At 45.7% G+C, this 18,956-nt stretch overlaps 1 protein-coding gene across 1 annotated transcript; it reads left to right on the forward strand.

Moving 5' to 3' along the window:
* Positions 1-4,564: 4,564 nt before the first annotated feature.
* LOC133535602 (golgin subfamily A member 4-like) lies at positions 4,565-18,501 on the forward strand. The gene is made up of 5 exons (XM_061875558.1): positions 4,565-4,892; positions 4,964-5,860; positions 13,213-14,546; positions 16,034-16,077; positions 16,146-18,501. Exons 1-5 carry the CDS (start codon positions 4,565-4,567, stop codon positions 17,011-17,013), a joined length of 3,471 nt encoding a protein of 1,156 aa, XP_061731542.1. The 3' UTR covers positions 17,014-18,501.
* Positions 18,502-18,956: the final 455 nt, after the last annotated feature.

The following is an 18,956-nucleotide window of genomic DNA, read 5'->3' on the forward strand; positions in this document are numbered from 1 at the left end:
GGAGGGGCCTATCCCCGGGTGCATTTCTTTGGAGGTGGGAGGGGCCTATCCCCAGGTGCATGTGTTTGGAGGGGGGAGGGGCCTATCCCCGGGTGCATTTCTTTGGAGGTGGGAGGGGCCTATCCCCGGGTGCATCTCTTTGGAGGTGGGAGGGGCCTATCCCCAGGTGCATGTCTTTGGAGGTGGGAGGGGTCTATCCCCAGGTGCATGTCTTTGGAGGTGGGAGGGGCCTATCCCCAGGGGCATGTCCTTGGAGGTGGGAGGGGCCTATCCCCGGGTGCATTTCTTTGGAGGTGGGAGGGGCCTATCCCCAGGTGCATGTCTTTGGAGGTGGGAAGGGCCTATCCCCAGGTGCATGTCTTTGGAGGTGGGAGGGGCCTATCCCCAGGTGTATGTCCTTGGAGGTGGGAGGCGCCTAACCCCAGGTGCATGTCTTTGGAGGTGGGAGGGGCCTATCCCCAGGTGCATGTCTTTGGAGGTGGGAGGGGCCTATCCCCAGGTGCATGTCTTTGGAGGTGGGAGGGGTCTATCCCCAGGTGCATGTCTTTGGAGGTGGGAGGGGCCTATCCCCAGGTGCATGTCTTTGGAGGTGGGAGGGGCCTATCCCCAGGTGCATGTCTTTGGAGGTGGGAGGGGCCTATCCCCAGGTGCATGTCTTTGGAGGTGGGAGGGGCCTATCCCCAGGTGCATGTTTTTGGAGGTGGGAGGAGCCTATCCCCAGGTGCATGTCTTTGGAGGTGGGAGGAAGCCGGAGCAACCGGAGGGAATCCAGGCAGTCACAGAGAGAACATGCAAACGCCGCACAGAAAGATCCCGAGCCCGGGACTGAACCCAGGACTACTCAGGACTTATGTATTGTGAGGCAAATGCACTAACCCCTCTACCACCGTGCTGCCCTGATTTTCTTTAGTATGTTTTAAAAAAGTTTTAAATGTGACCTAACAAAGGTAAAGGGCAAATGTTAACTATATATATTATTTATACTGCTTGTAATTGGGATAAGGTAAACATCAGTTCAGTATTTTAACACAGTGGTCCCCAACCACAGGGCCGCGGCCCGAATTTTAATGCATTTTTATAAAAAAAAAAAATATATATATCCATCCATCCATCCATTTCCTACCGCTTATTCCCTTTCGACGTCGCGGGGGGCGCTGGCGCCTATCAGCTACAATCGGGCGGAAGGCAGGGTACACCCTGGACAAGTCGCCACCTCATCGCAGGGCCAACACAGATAGACAGACAACATTCACACTATATATATATATTTTTTTTTAATCAAATCAACATAAAAAACACAATATACACTTCCAATTGGTGCACCAACCACAAAATCCTCCCTTTTTCATGAGAAAGAAGAAAAAACAAAGAACATTGCCATCGCGGCCCACCCTGAGTATTGTTGATTGGGTACAAATCGGAACGTTGGGAAGTATGACGCTGTCAAGTTCTGTTCAAATTAAACTTGCGGGCCGCACATACATAAAATTGTCATATCAAAGTTTGGGCCGCAAAATAACGTCTCGCGGGCCGCAATTGGCCTGCGGGCCCCATGTTTGAGACCCCTGATCTATGGAGAGAAATGTATATTTTTACACGATCATACGGAAAAATGGATTTCAACCAAAATACAAAAGTCACCCTTTTGAATCTCAACAGTTGTTTTACTCAATCGATCAATCAATCACTGTTTGCTTATATAGCTGTAAATTGGGAGTGTCTCAAAGGGCTGCACAAGCCACAACGACATCCTCGGCTAAGATCCCACATCAGGTCAAGGAAAAACTCAACCCAATGACACAATGAGAAACCTTGGAGAGGACCGCAGATGGGGAGAAAACCCCTCCGCCCCCCCGGTGACCGGTGCAATGGACGTCGAGTGGATCTAGCATAATATTGTGAGAGTCCAGTCCATAGTGGATCTAACATAATAGTGAGAGTCCAGTCCATAGTGGATCTAACATAATAGTGTGAGAGTCCAGTCCATAGTGGATCTAGCATAATATTGTGAGAGTCCAGTCCATAGTGGATCTAACATAATAGTGAGAGTCCAGTCCATAGTGGATCTAACATAATAGTGAGAGTCCAGTCCATAGTGGATCTAGCATAATATTGTGAGAGTCCAGTCCATAGTGGATCTAACATAATAGTGAGAGTCCAGTCCATAGTGGATCTAACATAATAGTGAGAGTCCAGTCCATAGTGGATCTAGCATAATATTGTGAGAGTCCAGTCCATAGTGGATCTAACATAATAGTGAGAGTCCAGTCCATAGTGGATCTAACATAATAGTGAGAGTCCAGTCCATAGTGGATCTAACATAATAGTGAGAGTCCAGTCCATAGTGGATCTAGCATAATATTGTGAGAGTCCAGTCCATAGTGGATCTAACATAATAGTGATAGTCCAGTCCATAGTGGATCTAACATAATAGTGAGAGTCCAGTCCATAGTGGATCTAACATAATAGTGAGAGTCCAGTCCATAGTGGATCTAGCATAATAGTGAGAGTCCAGTCCATAGTGGATCTAACATAATAGTGTGAGAGTCCAGTCCATAGTGGATCTAACATAATAGTGAGAGTCCAGTCCATAGTGGATCTAACATAATAGTGTGAGAGTCCAGTCCATAATGGATCTAACATAATAGTGTGAGTCGAGTCCATAGTGGATCTAACATAATAGTGTGAGAGTCCAGTCCATAGTGGATCTAACATAATTGTGTGAGAGTCCAGTCCATAGTGGATCTAACATAATAGTGTGAGAGTCCAGTCCATAGTGGATCTAACATAATAGTGTGAGAGTCCAGTCCATAGAGGATCGAACATAATAGTGTGAGAGTCCAGTCCATAGTGGATCTAACATAATAGTGAGATTCCAGTCCATAGTGGATCTAACATAATAGTGAGAGTCCAGTCCATACTGGATCTAACATAATAGTGTGAGAGTCCAGTCCATAGTGGATCTAACATAATAGTGAGAGTCCAGTCCATAGTGGATCTAACATAATAGTGAGAGCATGTGTGAGCCAACCTTCAAAGCAGGTCAGTCATGACAGAATATTAATGTTGTACTATTATAAAAAAACAACATCTCCTTCATGACAACTTGACTGAAGTTGATCCCGGTGTGCTGCAACAAGCTTTGCTCTCAACTTGAACTTGGAAGCATGTTGACTTGTTCCTAGACGCCCTGGTTCTCATGCAAATTTCACTTTTTGAAATATTCATTTCCTTGTCATTCCCCTTACTTCAGTCATGGTAAAGTTTCACATAGCACGCGGCCGACAGTCGGACTCGAAGGTGTTTGACCCGCCTGACACGGCCGTCTTTGAAGAAGTCAACTGGAACCTGGGCAATGAAGAACTTGGTCATCACTGACAGTTAACATGACCTATTTTTCCGACTATAAGGCGCATTTTAAAATCCTTTCTCAAAAATGTACAGTACGCCGTACACCAGGGGTGCCCATTACGTCGATCGCGAGCTACCAGTCGACCGCGGGGGGTGTGTCAGTCGATCTCCAGCCAGGCTTTTAAAAAAAAAATAGACCTAAAAATGAGTGATCATCAATCTTCACCAAGACGTCACTTAAATGACATTCACGGTACCGGAGGGTCTTGTGAGATGACGCTGGCTGCTGCAAGATCATTATTATGAAAATATGACCGAGAGGAAGGCGAGAAACACTTTTTATTTCAACAGACTCTCGCACCGTACCTTCCGTCAAAACTCTAAAGGCCGACCGCACATTTCCTATCTTCACAATAAAAGCCCTGCTTCATGCTGCCTGCGCTAACTAAATACAGAGTCTCGGAAAACTGGCGTGCACAAGTGATGTGCACGCCAGCTTTCCGAGACTCTTATTTTGTGTTTTATGGTTTTGTAAGTGACAATTAACTTTCGCAAATGTTTTCTTTGTGCCTTAAATGCAGAATGTTGCTGTCAGTCAGTCAGCGACCACGGGATGACTCAGTCATTCTTGCTTGTATGTATACAAATATTGCATATTTTAACTAAAGGTTTATCTTTGTGTACCTTGAAGGTAGAAAAGCGCAATACAAGTACAACCCATTTATTTATTTATTTATCATTGAAAAAAAATCATCAACGAGACAGATAGTCATGTTCCCTCAGTGACCGATGGGGGCAAAAGTGGCGCACTGCGTGAGAAATCAGCGAGAGCAGCAGCAGCAGCAGAAGAAGGAGAAGAAGAAAGGCCCTTTTTTTGCAGCGACCAATCAAATGAGCTGCGGGGAACCAAGGGGCGTGGTCATCCTGTTCCTAAACTTGCATCCCGCGGCAGGAAAATGACGACAAAAGTGTTTGTGCGTCCATAATGTTCTTCATTTACTGAATATACTTCAGCTTGGTGGAAGACCGCGGACTGAAATGCTCACGCTGGTCGCAGCCCCTCCCCCCCCCTTTGTTTAACCGCAGGAACTTATCGGCGGGATGAATAAACACCTCACCGGAAATTGAAGAACGTTCTGGAAGAAGGTGAGTCAACAATCTGAAGAAGACTTCGTGACACAATCTTTACACCTGCCGCCACTCACACAGCAACATGGCCAACCCCAGCCCGGCGCTGCAGGCCCTTCAGAGGAGACTTATGAAAGACTTGACCGCGCCGATAGTCAAGTTCTTCCGAGCCGTGGAGGGTTACCAAGGTGACGTCATCCGCCGTTACCAAGGGGAAAACCGCCGTTTCCGTGAGAAGAACCGCCGTTTCCATGAGAAGAACCTCCGTTACCAGGAGGAGAACCGTCGTTACCAGGAGGAGAACCACAGTTACCAAGAGGAGAACCTCCGTTACAAAGAGGAGATCCGCCGACACCAAGAGGAGAACTGCCGTAACCAAGAGGAGAACCTCCGTTACAAAGAGGAGAACCTCCGTTACAAAGAGGAGATCCGCCGACACCAAGAGGAGAACTGCCGTAACCAAGAGGAGAACCGTCGTTACCAGGAGGAGAACCTCCGTTACAAAGAGGAGAACCTCCGTTACAAAGAGGAGATCTGCCGACACCAAGAGGAGAACCTCCGTTACCAAGAGGAGAACCTCCGTTACCAAGAGGAATCCGCCATTACCAAGAGGAGATCAGCCGTTACCAAGAGGATAACCGCCGTTACCAAGAGGAGCACCGCCAACACCAAGAGGAGAACCGCCAACACCAAGAGGAGAACCTACAGTACCAAGAGGAGAACCGCCGCTACCAAGAGGAGAACCTAATTTACCAAGAGGAGATCCGCCATTACCTAGAGGAGGACCGCCGACACCAAGAGGAGAACCGCCGCTACCAAGAGGAGAACCTAATTTACCAAGAGGAGATCCGTCATTACCTAGAGGAGGACCGCCGACACCAAGAGGAGATCCGGAATTACCAAGAGGGGGACCTCCGACACCAAGAGGAGAAACGCCGCTACCAGGAGGAGAAACGCCAACACCAAGAGGAAAACCGCCGACACCAAGAGGAGAAGCACCGTTACCAAGAAGAGATCCGCCGTTACCAAGAGGAGATCCGCCATTACCAAGAGGAGATCCGCCATTACCAAGAGGAGGACCGCCGACACCAAGAGGAGGACCGCCGACACCAAGAAGAGGACCGCCGACACCAAGAGGAAGACCTCCGACACCAAGAGGAGGACCTCCGACACCAAGAGGAGGACCACTGTTACCAAGAGGAGAACAGACGTTACCAAGAGGAGAACAGACGTTACCAAGAGGAGAACAGACGTTACCAGGAGGAGAACCACCGTTACCAGGAGGAGAACCGACGTTATCAGGAGGAGAACCGACGTTACCAAGAGGAGAACCGCCGCCTGCGCCGCCTCCTGAAGGGAGTGAGCTCCTCGGAGATGAAAGGTTGGTGCTTTAGACCATGTCTTCTGTACTTAGGAATAACTATTTAGCCTCAGCCTCGTACCAGCGTTTAAGGTTCCTCTCCGTGGAAATGTTTTTACGTGGGTAAGTGCGCCGGGTATTTCTTCACTCTCTGGCTCTTAGCTCTGTGCGGACTCATCGATCATTTACAAACCGGGTTCGGAGAGGAAGTGACGAAAGAAAGACGCAGGAAGTGATGTCACCAGTCAAATTAGAACGGTTTGGCATTGAACTGGGTAAGAAGCTACTTAACCAACGGGAAGCCATGCAAACACACAGCTGAAAGTATTTAGTGGTGTACCTCAGGGATCAATACTCGGACCACAATTGTTCAAGCGTTATATAAATGACATTTGTAAAGTTACAAAGGACTTAAAGTCACTATTATTTGCAGATGATACAACTGTGTTTTGTTCAAGAGAACACACAGAAAATGATATAAATAATAACAAACTAAAAAGATATCTTTGAATTTCAGTAAAGCTAAAATAATGCTATTTGGTAGCAGTAGAAGAGAAACTAACACAAATAGACGGAGTAAATATTGAAAGGGTAAAAGAAAACACATTTTTGGGTGTAATAATAGATCCATCCGTCCATCCTTTTCCTACCGCTTGTCCCTTTCGGGTTCGCGGGGGGTGCTGGAGCCTATCTCAGCTGCATTCTGGCAGAAGGCGGGATACACCCTGAAAAAGTCGCCCCATCATCGCAGGGCCAACACAGTTTTTTTCAATTCATTATTAGTATAAAGTGTGAAGCGACCGGAATGAGAATCAGCACCTCCAAGTCCGAGTCCATGGTTCTCGTCCGGAAAAGGGTGGAGTGCCATCTCCGGGTTGGGGAGGAGACGCTGCCCCAAGTGGAGGAGTTCAAGTACCTAGGAGTCTTGTTCACGAGTGGGGGAAGAGTGGATCGTGAGATCGACAGGCGGATCGGTGCGGCGTCTTCAGTAATGCGGACGTTGTACCGATCCGTTGTGGTGAAGAAGGAGCTGAGCCGGAAGGCAAAGCTCTCAATTTACCGGTCGATCTACGTTCCCATCCTCACCTATGGTCATGAGCTTTGGGTCATGACCGAAAGGATAAGATCACGGGTACAAGCGGCCGAAATGAGTTTCCTCCGCCGTGTGGCGGGTCTCTCCCTTAGAGATAGGGTGAGAAGCTCTGCCATCCGGGAGGAACTCAAAGTAAAGCCGCTGCTCCTTCACATCGAGAGGAGCCAGATGAGGTGGTTCGGGCATCTGGTCAGGATGCCACCCGAACGCCTCCCTAGGGAGGTGTTTAGGGCACGTCCAACCGGTAGGAGGCCACGGGGAAGACCCAGGACACGTTGGGAAGACTATGTCTCCCGGCTGGCCTGGGAACGCCTCGGGATCCCCCGGGAAGAGCTAGACGAAGTGGCTGGGGAGAGGGAAGTCTGGGTTTCCCTGCTTAGGCTGCTGCCCCCGCGACCCGACCTCGGATAAGCGGAAGATGATGGATGGATGGATGGCTATTAGTATAAACTTGTCAGATTTTTGTCATTTAGTGAATTGTGAATCATATTTATATAGCGCTTTTCTCTAGTGACTCAAAGCGCTTTACATAGTGAAACCCAATATCTAAGTTACATTTAAACCAGTGTGGGTGGCACTGGGAGCACGTGGGTAAAGTGTCTTGCCCAAGGACACAACGGCAGTGACTAGGATGGCGGAAGTGGGAATCGAACCTGCAACCCTCAAGTTGCTGGCACGGCCACTCTACCAACCGAGCTATACCGCCCCACCATTTAATGGTGCCTTTATCTCTATTTTTACCTTTTGATAGAGGGAAGTATTTTTTTATAATTATTTATTTTGTAAGTTATGTAGATGCTGTATCGCAGGGGTCGGGAACCTTTTTGGCTGAGAGAACCATGAAAGGCAAATATTTAAAAATGTATTTCTGTGAGAGCCATATTATATTTTTTTAACACTGAATACAACTAAATGCATGCATTTTTAAGATAGACCAACATTTTTAGTGTACAATAAGTCTCTTATTATTTTTAATAACATTTTTATCCTGAAGCTAACCAATAATAAATAAAATACTTCTTACCAATAATGTGACTTCTTGAACAGGTGCGGTAGGAAATGGATGGATGGATTAAAATGCATGAGAATGTTTTATATTTTGAACGTTATTTTTAACTCTGTGAAAATGATTAATTACTTATTGTGTTAAGCAATGTCAGCTAAGATTTATCTGTGTCAGAGTTAGTGACGAACCCCAAGATGCAGAGATGGAGGCAGGCATGGAGTGAGAAAATATGATTTAATAAAGATACTAAAACAAGAACAAACCAAAGGGGTACAACCAAAGGCGCGCATGAGGCGGGTAACCAACTAAGAGAGCTAGCATGGGAGCTAGAAAATAAAAGGAGCTTAGCATGGAAGCTAGCAAAAACAAAAAGGGGCTTACCGTGGAAGCTAGCGGGTAGCGAGCAAGAAAACAGAAGTCGTTACTTGTAGAATGAAAACAAAGCGGAAGCAGGGAACAAAAGACAGTAAGCTACAAACAGAAATCGAAATATAGCTTACCGCTACGCCGCAATGACACGACACGGGCGACAATACGGAAGTGACATCGACAATAATACAGCACTGACTGGTTTGGAAGACAGGTCTAAATAGGACCTGGCTGATTGACACCAGGTGTGGCCAGGTGCGAATCGGCCACAGCTGAGGGGACACAGCACTCAGGGAGAAAGACAGAGCGCTGACAGGAACTAAAGACAGGAAATACTACACACACACAAGAAAAACTAAAACACAAACAAACTGTCAGGGGCAAACCTGACAATCTGAGAGCCAGATGCAGTCATCCAAAGAGCCACGTTTGGCTCTAGAGCCATAGGTTCCCTACCCCTGCTGTATCGGGACAGATCCATCAAGAGTTTGAGCAGAAATATGTTGTATATCAATCAATCAATCAATGTTTATTTATATAGCCCCAAATCACAAATGTCTCAAAGGGCTGCACAAATCATTACGACTACAACATCCTCGGAAGAACCCACAAAAGGGCAAGGAAAACTCACACCCAGTGGGCAGGGAGAATTCACATCCAGTGGGACGCCAGTGACAATGCTGACTATGAGAAACCTTGGAGAGGACCTCAGATGTGGGCAACCCCCCCCCCCTCTAGGGGACCGAAAGCAATGGATGTCGAGCGGGTCTAACATGATACTGTGAAAGTTCAATCCATAGTGGCTCCAAGACAGCAGTGAGAGTCCCGTCCACAGGAAACCATCTCAAGCGGATCAGCAGCGTAGAGATGTCCCCAACCGATACAGGCGAGCGGTCCATCCTGGGTCCTGACGAGCGGTCCATCCTGGGTCTCGACTCTGGACAGTCAGTACTTCATCCATGGTCATCGGACCGGACCCCCTCCACAAGGGAGGGGGGGACATAGGAGAAAGAAAAGAAGCGGCAGATCAACTGGTCTAAAAAGGAGGTCTATTTAAAGGCTAGAGTACACAGATGAGTTTTAAGGTGAGACTTAAATGCTTCTACTGAGGTAGCATCTCGAACTGTTACCGGGAGGGCATTCCAGAGTACTGGAGCCCGAACGGAAAACTATACAGAATAACACATTAACAAAATGATATGTCACCTGGTCTTTAAAGTAATACCTTTTTATTTCTTTCTTTCTTAGTTTATTTCGAACATGAACATACTTACAACATAATACATCAGAACATTTCATATCATTTCACATCACATCATGTCCGAAAAGGAGTAGGAAGAAGCAAAGCTTATTTAATCAGAGCGTTTACAAATATATACATCATTTACTGACCTTTTTTTTTATAGTAAAATAGTATAATGACATCCGTGAATGAGTAATACAAATGTTTTTGTAACATGTAATTAATTAATTCAGTCATTATTAACATACTGAGATGAAGAATATCTTATTTTCAAAAAGGTTGAAAGGGTTTCTCATAATTCTTCTTCTTTGTACTTTGTAAGCACTATTAATTTGATCAGCCTCTTAAAGTGGATCACATCAGTACAATGTTTAACTTCTCTACTTAATCCATTCCATTTTTTAATTCCACATACTGATATGCTAAAGGTTTTAAGTGTTGTACGTGCATACAAATGTTTTAAATTCTATTTTCCTCTAAGGTTATATTTCTCCTCTTTAGTTGAGGGCTTCACGGTGGCAGAGGGGTTAGTGCGTCTGCCTCACAATACGAAGGTCCTGCAGTCCTGGGTTCAAATCCAGGCTCGGGATCTTTCTGTGTGGAGTTTGCATGTTCTCCCCGTGAGTGCGTGGGTTCCCTCCAGGTACTCCGGCTTCCTCCCACTTCCAAAGACATGCACCTGGGGATAGGTTGATTGGCAACACTAAATGGTCCCTAGTGTGTGAATGTTGTCTGTCTATCTGTGTTGGCCCTGCGATGAGGTGGCGACTTGTCCAGGGGGTACCCCGCCTTCCGCCCGATTGTAGCTGAGATAGGCGCCAGCGCCCCCCGCGACCCCAAAAGGGAATAAGCGGTAGAAAAATGGATGGATGGATAGTTGAGAAGAATTGTTGTACATTCTTTGGTAGCAGGTTATAATTTGCTTTGTACATCATTTTAGCTGTTTGCAATTTTACCAAATCATCGAGCTTTAATATTTTTGATTCAAAAATAAAGGGTTTGCATGTTCTCTATATCCAACATTATGTATTATTCTAATTGATCTTTTTTTGTAACACAGTTAACGAATGTAGCGCACATTTGTAGTTGCTTCCCCATATTTCTGCACAATAACTCAGATATGTAACGCTAGCGAGCTGTAGAGAATATAAAGTGATTTTTGTCCCGTATTTTGTTTTCCATCCATCCATCCATTTCCTACCGCTTATTCCCTTTTGGGGTCGCGGGGGGCGCTGGCGCCTATCTCAGCTACAATCGGGCGGAAGGCGGGGTACACCCTGGACAAGTCGCCACCTCATCGCAGGGCCAACACAGATAGACAGACAACATTCACACACTAGGGCCAATTTAGTGTTGCCAATCAACCTATCCCCAGGTGCATGTCTTTGGAAGTGGGAGGAAGCCGGAGTACCCGGAGTAGAACCCACGCATTCACGGGGAGAACATGCAAACTCCACACAGAAAGATCCCGATCCTGGATTTGAACCCAGGACTGCAGGACCTTCGTATTGTGAGGCAGACGCACTAACCCCTCTGCCACCGTGAAGCCCCCGTATTTTGTATTTTGTTTTTTTCATTGTTTCATTGTTTTATTCATTATTGAAATGTTTTTTGCCACCTTATGTTGTATGTTTTATACAAACCCCGTTTCCATATGAGTTGGGAAATTGTGTTAGATGTAAATATAAACAGAATACAATGATTTGCGAATCCTTTTCAACCCATATTCAGTTGAATATGCTACAAAGACAACATATTTGATGTTCAAACTGATAAACATTTTTTTTGTGTGCAAATAATCATTAACTTTAGAATTTTATGCCAACAACACGTGACGAAGTTGGGAAAGGCCCACGACAAAAAAAAAAAACAGGATTGACAGTGTTTCCTCACCTCATAAACTCAGCAGCTGATGGATGCTGCATATTGTCAAAATGAAAGCAACATCATATAGTTTTTCTCCTTCCCTGTTTACTTTTATTGTCGAGACAAGTGTCTCCAATATTGTCCACACCTGTCTCCGTCTAACAGCAGTGCGCTCTTAAACACACGGCGGAAAGCGAGGGAGAATGACTCCAGCGTCCCGGGAGTTAAGAATTCTGGGAATGTGTTCTGTTGTTTTGCAGTGCAAATATTCTCATCCATCCATCCATCCATCTTCTTCCGCTTATCCGAGGTCGGGTCGCGGGGGCAACAGCCTAAGCAGGGAAACCTAGACTTCCCTCTCCCCAGCCACTTCGTCTAGCTCTTCCCGGGGGATCCCGAGGCGTTCCCAGGCCAGCCGGGAGACATAGTCTTCCCAACGTGTCCTGGGTCTTCCCCGTGGCCTCCTACCGATTGGACCGTGCCCTAAACACCTCCCTAGGGAGGCGTTCGGGTGGCATCCTGACCAGATGCCCGAACCACCTCATCTAGCTCCTCTCGATGTGGAGGAGCAGCGGCTTTACTTTGAGTTCCTCCCGGATGGCAGAGCTTCTCACCCTATCTCTAAGGGAGAGCCCGGCCACACGGTGGAGGAAACTCATTTCGGCCGCTTGTACCCGTGATCTTATCCTTTCGGTCATGACCCAAAGCTCATGACCATAGGTGAGGATGGGAACGTAGATCGACCGGTAAATTGAGAGCTTTGCCTTCCGGCTCAGCTCCTTCTTCACCACAACGGATCGGTACAACGTCCGCATTACTGAAGACGCCGCACCGATCCGCCTGTCGATCTCACGATCCACTCTTCCCCCACTCGTGAACAAGACTCCTAGGTACTTGAACTCCTCCACTTGGGGCAGGGTCTCCTCCCCAACCCGGAGATGGCATTCCACCCTTTTCTGGGCGAGAACCATGGACTCGGACATGGAGGTGCTGATTCTCATTCCGATCGCTTCACACTCGGCTGCGAACCGATCCAGTGAGAGCTGAAGATCCCGGTCAGATGAAGCCATCAGGACCACATCATCAAATATTCTCCCGAAATGTAATTGTCATTATTTTTAGTATGGTCTTACTATATGGCACAGCTTTATGACAGTGTTGGTGTTGTTTATAAGGCCACCCGTAGAGTGACATGTAGGTCTGTCGACTAAGTATAATACCCTTGGAGCGATATTAACGCTAAAAGTCCGCCATGATTAATAACCCAAACGCTAGTGTGCATGCCCCTGACTTCGTGTTGCCTTAAATGCATGTACAAATGACGGGGTTTTGGTAATTTTACAAAGGAGAAAGGAGACGGTTAGTCCATCTGGAAATTTATCGCGAGTTATCATTATGCCGTTAACAATTATACCCCTTGTCCATTAACAAGTAAAAAGTCAAAGACGGTCACAGAAACAACTGCCGCAAATGTTGGTAAATTTTCTGGGGCACTACGGAAAATGAGAAGGGGGTCGCGGAAATTGCCGCGGTTAAATTGGAGCCCTGCTCTAGACTCACCCGTTGCCAATCAGGCTTCTTCAAACGGCAGCCTGGGAACAGGCCTAGTTTTAATGTTTTCATCATTGGGTGATGTTCGTCGGGAGAAATTCCGAGCTTTGGCGGGTGAATAGGCCGGGTTTAAAGTCTTGCAAAGATGACGTCCGCATTGAGATGTGTGTGAACACTTTTTGAGTGAGCAACATTTTCTTGACTTGCTATTCTTTGTGTAAAGTTATTTTTCTTTTCCTCAATAGATTGTAACAAATCAACTTCTACTGTCGGAGAGCAAACACTGAAGCGCGACGCTCCCGTCGAGCCAGAATTAGCAGAGCCTCTGATGAAAAAGGCTAAAACGGAGCAGACCGAACAATTGACCTCTGGTGCATCTGAGCCACTGACGGCTGAAGAAGTTTTGCAGCCAACCGGTATTGTCCCTAAAGAGAAGCCAACCGGTGTTGTCCTTAAAGAGAAGCCAACCGGTGTTGTCCTTAAAGAGAAGCCAACCGGTGTTGTCCTTAAAGAGAAGCCAACCGGTGTTGTCCTTAAAGAGAAGCCAACCGGTGTTGTCCTTAAAGAGAATCCAACCGGTGTTGTCCTTAAAGAGAAGCCAACTGGTGTTGTCCCTAAAGAGAAGCCAACAGTTATTGTCCCTAAAGAGAAGCCAACAGTTATTGTCCCTAAAGAGAAGCCAACCGGTATTGTCCCTAAAGAGGAGCCAACAGAAATGTCTGTGTCGCATGTGGTAGCTTTATCAGAGACATGTCTTAAAGTACCTGAAGAGTATCCAACAGAAATGTCTGTGTCACATGTGGTATCTTTATCAGAGACCTGTCCTAAAGTACCTGAAGAGGAGCCAACCGGTATTGTCTCTAAAGAGGAGCCAACAGAAATGTCTGTGTCACATGTGGTATCTTTATCAGAGACCTGTCTTAAAGTATCTGAAGAGGAGCCAACCAGTATTGTCCCTAAAGAGGGGCCAACCCGCATTGTCTCTAAAGAGGAGCCAACAGAAATGTCTGTGTCGCATGTGTTGTCTTTATCAGAGACCTGTCCTAAAGTACTTGAAAAGAAGCCCACTGGTATCGTCTCTAAAGAGGAGCCAACAGAAATGTCGGTGTCGCATGTGTTGTCTTTATCAGAGACCTGTCCTAAAGTACTTGAAAAGAAGCCCACTGGTATCGTCTCTAAAGAGGAGCCAACAGAAATGTCCGTGTCGCATGTGTTGTCTTTATCAGAGACCTGTCCTAAAGTACTTGAAAAGAAGCCCACTGGTATTGTCTCTAAAGAGGAGCCAACAGATATGTCCGTGTCGCATGTGTTATCTTTATCGGATACCTGTCCTAAAGTACCTGAAGAGGAACACATAGAAGTGTCCGAGTCCTGTGCATTTGAACCATTGGCTAAAAAGCCTGATGGCTCTGATGACAAAGAGAAAGACACCAAAAGGCTTGAGGACAACATCACCAGCCCACTACAGGATACTACTTCTGGGAACATCAACACAACCCCAGAAATCCCTCAGCCAAGATGTAGTAAGAAACTCGACAACGTTGGATCTCTGAAACCACCCAAAACTTCAGACACAAAGGTAAACTTTTTCTTTTTGAAATTCTTTAAAGGGGCCTTATTATGCAAAACCAACTTTTCTTACCTGTTGGTACCTGTTTTTGTGTACTTGGGAACAGCGCAAGTCCCGAAAATGTGAAATCCAACCATGGAGGCATGGCAGGGATATTTATAAAACAATCTTGCCTTCCTTTATACTTCCTCCATTTGTTTCCATTCTTGGGGTTAACTCTCCCACTCACAATCGATTGTTCATTTAAAATTAATACTTTTTAATTACACGTAAGTGCCAGTTCTGTGATGAACTACATTCCTCCATCAAAAAGATAATCAGCTCTGATACATTTCTATATTACTTCATAGAAAACTGTTTTTTAAAGAACTAAAATTATACTTAAACATTTAAAAAAGTCAATACAAATAAGGGCAGCACGGTGGAAGAGGGGTTAGTGGGTCAGCATTACAATAGGAAAGTCCTGAGGGGTCCTGGGTTCAATCCCGGGCTCGAGATCTTTCTTTGTGGAGTTTGCATGTCCTCCCCGTGACTGAGTGGGTTCCCTCCGGGTCCTCCGGCTTCCTCCCGCCTCCAAAGACATGCACCTGGGGATAGGCCCCTCCCACCTCCAAAGACATGCACCTGGGGATAGGTTGATTGACAACACTAAATGGTCCCTAGTGTGTGAATGTTGTCTGTCCATCTCTGTTGGCCCTGCGATGAGGTGGCGACTTGTCCAGGGTATACCCCACAGTCCGTTCGATTGTAGCTGAGATAGGCACCAGCACCCCCGTGACCCAGAAGGGAATAAGGGGTAGGAAATGGATGGATGGAATACAAATAAGGCAGGAAGAGAAGTATCTGATATTCCTTTTGGGAAGGCCAGTGAGCATTACAATAGTCCATATATCCATCCATTTTCTACCGCTTGTCCATAAGGACAGGAAATAAAAGCATGCATCAGCACCTCCGTGTTGGCCTGAGAGAGAAACGGGCGTACTCTGTCTAAACTATCTTTCAATGATTATAGTATGTGGGATAAAACTCAACATGGAATCAAAAATCACACCCAGATTTTTTATTAGTTTAAAATCTTGTAATTTTGATAAAGGTTTCTCTCTCCGGTCTTCAGGGTCTAAACTAAAACCTCTGTTTTGTCCTGCTGGAGCTCTCCAGAAAATCACTGCCATCCATGACTTGATGTCTACCATATATCGCGGCAGCCAACGAGGCTCTGCTCAGACCTTCTTTCTCTAAATCCTGCAGTTGGATCTGGAGAGGTTGACTGCCAGGAAGACACATGAGTTTGTCTTCCAGGGTTTTATTTACTGAAATACTCAATTATAAGGCACAGACAGAAATGGTTACTGTTACGATGTAGTGTCCAAGAATAAAACTTTGGTACCCCAGCTTTAACTGAAACATTTTTTTTCAGTTTATGAACTGTGTTTAATGCATACAAATTGTTTAATTGCATACATATAACAGTCTTCTTTTTCCTATTCCAAAACAAGACAGTGGAAGACACTTTGCAGAAGACAATCTACAAGTTTCCAAGGTAAGAATGGTGACTTAGCAGTTGTGGTCCTTACAGTCCTAACAATCTGCTCTGGTTTCTTCTTTCAGGAGGAAGCCCGACGAGCGCTATGGTGTTCTTGCTGACTCACCTGACTGCCCGCGTTTTTTGCAGACACCTTTCCAAGACTGCAAGAACTTGCCTGAAAACAAGAAACCTCTGTTTGCCAAAGTTATTACCAATGAGAACATGGGACTAATACACAGACCTGGAAATGATGCCAGCCAGTCGTCAAGAGGGGACTTCACATATCACAGTGATGCTCCCGATTGGCCGCAGATGCCTTTGAAGGATCACGCTTTGAAGCCAGTGATGTGTATTCCAGAGATCAGTACCGGAGAGCCGAAGAAGAGACAAGTCATTAATTGTGATGCTGAGCACAAGGAGGCGACCGAGCGACAGCAGAAGCTTTCAGGACAGAGTCACTCAAAGCTCATGATTTTGAAAACGGCCAAAGATAACATTTCAAGCGCACAAGAGGAGGAGCAAATGAAAATCCAAGCTCTTGGCGAGTACTGTCGCAGCGTATGTGTCAACTGGTCCCCCTGTTCTCTGGTTAAACACGCAGATGCCGCATGGCTGGCAGCCTTGCCGCACGGCATGGTGTACGACCCCAAAGAGACTCCCAATTTTGGACTGGTCCACGTCAGCTGCTCCAGCCTCCAGAGTTACATGGCCTGCTCCTTTTTGAGTTTCCAGGACGGAACGGTGCGCCTGAAAACCTTAGACAACCTCTACTGGAACATCCAGGGAGAGATAATGGTGACGGGTGTTTCGTGGTGCGACCTGGTGGTGTTTGCCAAAGATGACATGCTGGTTCAGAGAATTTACCGGGACAGAAGCAGCATCGAGAGCCTGAAGAAAAAGTTGGATGTTTTTTATTCCCAGTTCTATCTGCCAAGTATTTCCAAGACCTGACTGCATTTTTCAGTCATTCGCTCAGGATTGTCCTGGTCAAAGTTATTCAGTTGATCTCAGGTTTATGCTACTGAGATCTGAACAAGCTAAGTCTCTGAGCATGAACTGATGAAGTCTACTCGGATAAGAGGCAAAATAAACGGTCAAGTTGCAGTCGGTTGAAGGCCCTTAGATGACAATGGCCTAGATGAAGGAGAATATCCATAGACAGTTCCTCAGGTTGCTAACAAAACCGTATATCAGGTGTACAAGCTGTTTCCAGTGTGAAGGGCGCAAGGAAACCACTATGATACATTCCGTACATTAAGGACGATAAAATCAAACCAACGTACGTCAATGTATGCTAAGCTACGTGAAGAAAACATCAGCGTTAGCTTTGTGGCGCAGGGCTCTAAATGAGTTGCGGGACATAGGCTTTGTTTACGTGGTTGTACTCAACCAGCGGTGTTGTAAGAGAGAGCAACAAACCGGATTAAAATGGATCGTACGAATGGAAAAAAAGCTCGGGACTTTACCGAAACAAAGTGGAGCCTGTTCCAAAGTACAGCTGGTGGAATTGATCCGTATGAGTGTGTCCAGTAGACGAGATTCAAGCAAGCCGCCGAACGTGTCCTGTGTCTCAGTTTTTACACGGGCCAAACATTCTGGATTGCCTCACGGCTCACAGACAAAATAACTTTGGGTGTGTGCAAGAGCTCGGAAAGGTTTCCATAGGTCAGTCAACAGGACTTAACTGAGTGGTGTGTCCTGGGAAAATGTGTTTCAAACCAAATCTAGTCTAAAGAAGACTGTGCATGACTATGTGAACTATTTAAGTCTTCTCAATTATTGATCTAAGAATAGGGGCATTTTCCCCAAATACTGTTCATTGTTTGTAACCCGCAGCTAACTAAGTTAACACTAACATCCTACGAAATCAGACCTGGGCAAAGTAAGGCCCGTTAAGCTTTTCAATCTGGCCCACCGGACATTCCTTGTTTTAGATCTTTGAGATAGAACCTGCAGCTGCCATTTTAATGTGCATTCATGTTTTCAAATTACAGTAAGTCTTGAACCATAAAAAGTATTTAGATGGTTGGAATCTGTGCCTTCGCATGATATACTAGTTACTATGGTAATGTGAGTCACAGCAGCTCAGACGAGGTACCAAGAAGTGTGGGCGGGGAGCGTTTCCACAGAGTGTTTCTAGAGCCTGAAATGTGGCTGTCGGGGACAGACGTGGACGGAGGTTTTTACGATAAAGTTCTAAAGTGTCGTGATATATCAGATTTTAGGTGGGTTTTATTTTTGCCTTCAAGTTCATATTTCACTGTTTGTTGCATTTTATTTGCATTTCACTTGATTGTAAAATGTGTGGATGGAGAGGGGGTGTGACGTTCTTATGTTGTCAATATTCACCGTTTTTTCCTTCGTAGTTAATATTGTAACATTCTTTATTTTCATCTACATTCTGAGTGTCTCTTTCAGTAAAAACATTTTTAAATTCCATTCCGTTTTCTGTCATAAGAGTTTTAGCATTCAATCAGACATTATTGTGAGGTTTTGTATTGTGTTCCTAAAAATAGATATACCGGCCCCCAGACACATTTATTTTCTTTAAATTTGTCCCCCAGGGTCAAAATAGTTGCCCAGGATTGTCCTAAATGCTAGGTGTGCAATAGAATCAAACAGGCTCTGATTCAAATAGTTTAAAAATAGAGTGAACACATCAACATGTACCAGGTGATGGCGTTAAAAGTCATGTTTGATGGTCTCATGGCTGCCATCCGTCGTCTCTCTATTAGCTTCATAAGACCACTTCCTTGGGCTTTGCTTTCATGCTGGAAATGAGAAAAATCTCACCAAATCTTTTTTTCCCCTGAAGCGATCCTGATTACGATTTTGGCAGCTAATGATGTTTGCCTCGTATGTTGAACTTGTTGAAGGCAACACTAATTCCGGTC

Source organism: Nerophis ophidion, linkage group LG16 (assembly GCF_033978795.1).
Source record: "Nerophis ophidion isolate RoL-2023_Sa linkage group LG16, RoL_Noph_v1.0, whole genome shotgun sequence".
NCBI lineage: Eukaryota > Metazoa > Chordata > Actinopteri > Syngnathiformes > Syngnathidae > Nerophis > Nerophis ophidion.